Consider the following 6,295-nt stretch of genomic DNA (forward strand, 5'->3'; position numbering starts at 1 on the left):
AAATCTCAGGTGGTGACCTCGTCGGTTTTCGCGACAGTTCAGCGGCCGCCTGATGTGGCAAGAACACCTGTTTCGTCCTGTGTTCTGCCACACGCTCGCTCACAACACTGACGCCACGCGTGGGCTCCTCCACCCGAGCCGACCGTGGGCGGGTGGCCTGCAATTTCACTCCATCTGCGTGGAGAGGGCGTCACGTCGCATAGGTCAGGGTCTCACTCCTATAAGACCGTCCAGCCTGCTTCACACAGCACTTGTGCTGCAGGTCCCCAGGTTGCCCAAAACTTCTGTTCGACCTGCTGGGGTCTGGTCTGGGTGGGCACCCTCCCCCCAACCCCCCACCCCCGCGAAGATCCCACCCGGGGCGGAGCTCGGCCCCCAGGAGCACACGCCCCTCCTCTCCACAGGCATTGACGTTTTGTACTCTGGCTCCCAGAAGGTCCTGAACTCGCCTCCAGGGACCTCGCTCATCTCCTTCAGTGACAAGGCCAAGTGGGTGACTCCTGGGCCCCTGACCTAAGGTGGATGTGCAGTGAGGCCGGAAGGCCCCTGAAGCGGGAGGTCGGAGCAAGAGAGGGAGGGCTCAGGGGCTGTGCTCAGAGACACCTCTGGCCTGTCCACGACCCACCCTGGACAGGTGCCCACCCTGGACAGATGTGCCCAAGCTCTGAGTTCATAGGGCGGGGGTAGCCAGGGCACGGTGAGGTCCCGGTGTGAGGCTGGTGGCCTGGCCAGTCTGGCCTCCAGAAGATTCTCCTCATGGAGCCTGGGCTTGTGTGTGAGGGTGCAGGGCCTGGCATTCTGGAAGTCCCCCAGCCTCGAGCCAAGGACTGGGGGTCCAGTGCCTGTCTCCCATGCCTCCACCCTTGGCTCAGGGCCCAGGAGCCGACGCACGAGCTGCTCGACGGGGCGGGTGTGGCCCACCTTTGTCCAGCAGCCCCGGTGCCCCCGGTCCCCAGTGTGCAGCCCCTGAGCCAGGCCAGGCCGGGATGGGGGAGGACCCAGGGATGCGGCGCCGAGACAGTCTCGGATGGGGTCAGGGGTCGTCTGTGGCCGTGGGAAGTCTGACCGCCCGCGGGAAGGTCCAGGAAGCGGCTGGTGGTCTGAGTATGGAGCTCGGGTAGAGGCCCTGTCTGTCACGCCCGTCTGGAGAACAGGTGTATTTAAAGCTTCAAGATCGGCTGCATTCCTGGGGCCTGGGAGGAGAGGGGCCGAGGTCCCCAACCATGCCTGGCCCCCCGAGGTGCAGCGGCTGGGAAGACACACACCCTACCTGGGCCTGAGCACAAACACAGGGGTCCTGGGGGCACCTGCCCCTCTGGCTCGCTTCCCGGAGCAGGCTAGCCTGACGAGACCACCCCCAGGCGCTCCAGCCCGACAGGCGGGCACTCACGCTGCTCCTTCCTTCCCAGAAATAAGATTTACACTCGGAAGACGAAGCCCGTCTCCTTCTACCTGGACATGAAGTGGCTGGCCAACATCTGGGGCTGTGACGGCAAGCCCAGGATGTGAGGACCGCGGGGCCGGGGCCAGGGCCATATCTGGTGGCGGGGCGTGGGGGTGACCTCTCTCTGCACCCAGCTTCTCGTCAGCTTTACACCCTGGGCTCGGGGCCCACGCCCCAGCTGTAGCCGCAGGACTCACCAGAGTCAGGCCATCGATGCCCCCACTCGGTTCGCCCACCCCTCCCTGGCCTGGGAGCTCAGGTCCAGCAGCACAGCCCCTACCACCCTTGCCCCGGGCCCCGTCCTCCCAGACCCAGGGAACCTCTGGACGCTCTGGGCCTGGCCCTGCGACACCTTCCCATTCCTGGGCCTCGGCTTACCCGCCTCTCAAAAAGAGGGGCTCAGCCAGGGGCTCCTTGTGAAGTCGCTTTCGCTGTAACCCACACAGGGATGGGGGGACCAGGAAGTGTGCCCTACTCAGTGGGCACAGCAGCTCCTCGGGAAGGACAGGCTGGGTGGGGAGCCAGCCCTAGGCGATCGGGCCAGTGTCCCTGCCCTGAGCCTCGCTCTCCCCAGCCCTAGCTGCCTCTCCAGCTGAGTCCGTACCCCCAAGCCAGACAGCGGCCCCCTGGGAAGCGGCTAGACCCGTTGTCAGGGGGCCTGGCCACCCCCCACCCGGTGACACTGGACCAAGTCCCCTCCTGTCTTCCAGATACCATCACACGACCCCTGTCGTCAGCCTGTACAGCCTGAGAGAGAGTCTGGCCCTCATAGCGGAACAGGTGAGGGGAGTGGGGCGGAGAGCCGCGTGGAGCAGGGACTCGGCGGGTGCAGGACCCCTAGGGAAGCATTCTCAGCTCCCTGGAGTCTCCGTGCCGAGGCCGGTGGCCTCTCAGAGGCCCCTTCTCCTGACTCCCTCAAGCCCTTCTGAGGACACAGATAGGAGGGATTCTAAGTGCCGGGCGGCCTGCCGGGTGGGCCTGGCCTGCACCGAAGGAAGAACGGGGTCCACGGAGCAGCAGAGAGAGGGGGCGTTGCAGCAGAGGGTGGGCTGCATGCAGGAGCGCGGGGAGAGGGGTGGGAGGGCCGGCTGCGGGCAGAGGGGTCCTGGGGGGGGGGGGGACAGAGCACTTTCCCGCAGCCCCCTCCAGCTCCCGGGGTGGGGCAGGGGCCAAGCGGGGACACGTGGGTGTGGCCAGGAGAGTGTCTTTGTCCGGTGCGATGACCACGCTCCCGGGGCACAGAGTGTGTGGGCCCTGCGGGACAGAGGACAGGAGACACTGCCCCCAGCATGGCTGGGGTCATCCCGGTGTCTCCCGGGAAGCCTGCAGCCAGCAGCCCAGAGGCGGGAAGAGCGCCATGAGTGGCCGGCCTCCCCAGGAGGCTGCACGCTGTGTGGGCCTTGTGTGCCCTTCCGTGCCTGCTCGTGGAGCCGGCACCCCAGGGCCCGGCCAGCAGGAGCTGAGGAGTCCCGTGAGCTGGGGGGGGGGGGGGGGGGGACACCGGCACCCAGGCTGGCCGTGCACCATGGGGGCGTGTGGCTGAGAGGGGTGAGGACAGCGGATTGTGGGGTCCGTGCACGGGGAAGACGGGAGACAGGACGGCGTGGGACTCAGAAGCCCTTTTCTCTCCCCTGGCCAGCGTCCCACCTGCAGCAAGTGATCCCACCTGACACCCTCCGGGCGCCACAAGGCTCCAACCCGTGGCTGGGCCCCCCACTCGCTCCCCCAGGCCCAGACTATTTCCACTGCCCCGAGGTGGCTCCAGGTGTGGCCCCTGGGGCAGAACCGGGGCCCCGAATCTGGGGACTCAGGGGTCTCTATGGGGATCAGAGTCCAGGCTAGGAGAGGAGCCCCTCCGTAGTCTGAAGCTGCCCCCACTATGGATGAGACACAGTTTCCCCTCTCTCGCCACGGAAGGAGGGACCCCACCCTGCCCTCCCCTGCCCTGCCCACTGAGTGTCCTCTCCCCTCCCAGGGCCTGGAGAATAGCTGGCGGCAGCACCGGGAGGTGACGGCATATCTGCATGGGCGCCTGCAGGGGCTGGGCCTGCAGCTGTTCGTGAAGGATCCAGTAAGGAGGGCAGAGGGCAGGGGGCAGGGGGCAGAGGGCGGGGAGCAGGGGGTGGGGGGCAGGGGGCAGAGGGGTGGAGGGCAGAGAGCAGAGGGCAGGGGGCAGGAGGTGGGGGACAAGGGGTGGGGGGCAGGGGGTGGGGGGGCAGGGGGTGGGGGATAGGGGACAGGGGGGTGGAAGGCAGAGAGCAGGGGGCAGGGGGCGGGGGGCAGAGGGGTGGAGGGCAGAGAGCAGAGGGCAGGGGGCAGGAGGTGGGGGACAAGGGGTGGGGGGCAGGGGGTGGGTGGAAGGGGGTGGGGGCAGGGGGTGGGGGATAGGGGGCAGGGGGGTGGAAGACAGAGAGCAGGGGGCGGGGGGCGGGGGGCAGAGGGGTGGAGGGCAGAGAGCAGAGGGCAGGGGGCAGGAGGTGGGGGCCAAGGGTGGGGGGCAGGGAGTGGGTGGAAGGGGGTGGGGATGGGGGGTGGGGGGACAGGGGGTGGGCGATAGGGGACAGGGGGGTGGAAGGCAGAGAGCAGGGGGCAGGGGGCAGGAGGTGGGGGACAAGGGTGGGGGGCAGGGAGTGGGTGGAAGGGGGTGGGGATGGGGGGTGGGGGGACAGGGGGTGGGCGATAGGGGGCAGGGGGGTGGAAGGCAGAGAGCAGGGGGCAGGGGGCAGGAGGTGGGGGACGAGGGGTGGGGGGCAGGGGGCGGGTGGAAGGGGGTGGGGCGGGGGGTGGGGGGTAGGGGGTGGGGGATAGTGGGAGGGGGGTGGAAGGCAGAGAGCAGAGGGCAGGGGGCGGGGGCAGGGGCAGGGTAGTGAGGGGAGAGGCAGAGGGTGTGGGGGAGGGGAGAGCTCCTACCCAGCCCCCTCTGAACGGACACAGAGTCCTGGGGTCACCTGGGTGGTCATTTTCACTGTCACAGTGGCCTGGCCTCTGATCTTAGGATGCTTAGCTCAGTGACCCCACTCTCCCCGACAGCCTCCGCGCCTAAAGTAACGATGGGCGATCTCTGAGCCGGAAGACGCCCGTGGCCCCCGGAGCCCCGGCAGTCCAGCCGGGGGGGTGGAGGGCGGAGGGTCCGCTCGACTAGCCAGCCAGTCCAGGTTTCAGTAGGAAACAGGAGAGACGGTGACCCCGTGTCTTTGGGCCCCTTCTGCCTCCCTCCGTGCCCTCCCCCGTCTCTGCCCGCCCCTCTGGGGCCTGAGACCAGGGCTGGCCGGGCCAGGTCAGGTGGTGCTGGCCGCAGGCGGTCGTGGAGGAGGCTGAGTTGGGCCTTCCGTCCCGCAGGCGCTCCGGCTGCCCACTGTGACCGCGGTGGCCGTGCCCGCTGGCTACGACTGGAGGGACATCGTCAACTATGTCATGGACCATTTTGACATCGAGATCACCGGCGGCCTTGGGCCCTCGATGGGGAAGGTAAGGGGCCAGCTGTTGCTCTGAGTGGCCAGGGGTGAGGGCTGGCCACGCCTGCCACGGAAGTTACATTCTCCACCCCCACATGGAGCGCCTCATGCGCCAGGCCCAGGCCGAGGTCGGCGGTCATCGGTTCCCCAGGACGGCAGGGCCACCCACACGGGAACATCCTCCTCTGAACCCCAGGGGTTTTGCAGGGGGAGCTGGGCGAATGAATTCTCCTGCCCCCTTTCGCCCCCTCGCCCTGGTGAGGTTGTGGGGTGTGGCCCCTCCGATTCCACCCAGAAAGTCCTTCCCTCCGAGCGGGCAGACCAGGCTGAAGGCGCCAGGCCTGGGTCTGGCTGTGCCCACTGAGTGGGCGATTCTGAGTGACCTGTAACTGACCGTCATCCTGACCTTCCTTCTGGAGCTCTGTGCGTGCGGAGGGAAGAGAGCCACCCCTGCCTGGGTCTGGGAGGGAGGGGGGCTCCCTGTATAACCGGGGGAAGCTCTCGGTGCCGGGGTGGGGGGGGACCTGGCTCTGCCTAGGCCTCACTCAGGGTGGGGCTCACATCTGCCCCGGACCCTCCCCCACCCCTGCAGGTGCTTCGCATCGGCCTGCTGGGCTGCAACGCCACCCGGGAGAACGTGGACCGAGTGATCCAGGCCCTACGGGAGGCTCTGCAGCGCTGCTCCCGAAACAAGCTGTGACCTGGCTGCCTGTGTCCCGCCCTCCCGGAGGGGCCGGCCGGAGGCACCAGGAGCGAACAGACTGTGCTGTCGGTCAGGGCCCCCGGGGGGCAGGAAGGCTGCCGTCCCGGCCCCAGGAAGTCCTTCTCCTTTCGAGCGGCACCTCCTGGAAGCGGACCACGTGGGCTCGGGACCCACGGCACCTCCCAAACGAGCTGCAACCCCCACAGGCCCCTGGCAGGTGGACACTCAATAAAGAATCGTCGGTCATCTGTCCTCACTGTGTGCAGGGTGGGCGGCAGGAGTCTGGCCCCTGACTGTGCCCTCATGGGGGTTGCTTGGGGGCAGTTCCTTGCCTAGGGCCTCCCCAGGGCTGGAAAACAGTGTGTAGGGGCCCTGTCACCATACACCCTGCCCCAGATCTCGCACCTGCAAAATACCGCACCCCCCACACCGCCAGGGCCCCCCCATGACCCACAGGGCTTATTACTCATGACTTGTGATGAGAGTCACAGAGATTAAGGCACCAACATGCCTGGAGCACACAGCCAGGACTTGACCTGGGAAGACTGAAGGTCACGACGTAGGCACACGGGCTTCCACGTGTGCTGAGAGTCTGGGGGCCTCAGATGCATATCCGAGCGTGGCCTCTGCACCCCGACCCCTCCCTGTTCTTGGCTTGGCCCCCTCTGGCCCTCTGGCCCTTAACTGCCCCCC

General features: G+C 67.7%; 1 protein-coding gene across 2 annotated transcripts; it reads left to right on the forward strand.

Moving 5' to 3' along the window:
- The first annotated feature begins 6 nt into the window (after window positions 1-6).
- Window positions 7-5,854, forward strand: AGXT (alanine--glyoxylate and serine--pyruvate aminotransferase). Of its 2 annotated transcripts, none has more exons than XM_030327823.1 (6): window positions 7-489; window positions 1,410-1,505; window positions 2,155-2,224; window positions 3,420-3,515; window positions 4,784-4,912; window positions 5,492-5,854. In XM_030327823.1, exons 1-6 carry the CDS (start codon window positions 53-55, stop codon window positions 5,597-5,599), a joined length of 936 nt encoding a protein of 311 aa, XP_030183683.1. In that variant the 5' UTR covers window positions 7-52; the 3' UTR covers window positions 5,600-5,854. The 2 variants fall into 2 exon arrangements, with proteins under 2 accessions (XP_030183683.1, XP_030183684.1); XM_030327824.1 differs by lacking the exon at window positions 7-489 and adding an exon at window positions 982-1,154.
- The last annotated feature ends 441 nt before the right edge of the window (window positions 5,855-6,295 follow it).

This window comes from Lynx canadensis, chromosome C1, assembly GCF_007474595.2.
Source record: "Lynx canadensis isolate LIC74 chromosome C1, mLynCan4.pri.v2, whole genome shotgun sequence".
NCBI classification, from domain to species: Eukaryota; Metazoa; Chordata; class Mammalia; order Carnivora; family Felidae; genus Lynx; species Lynx canadensis.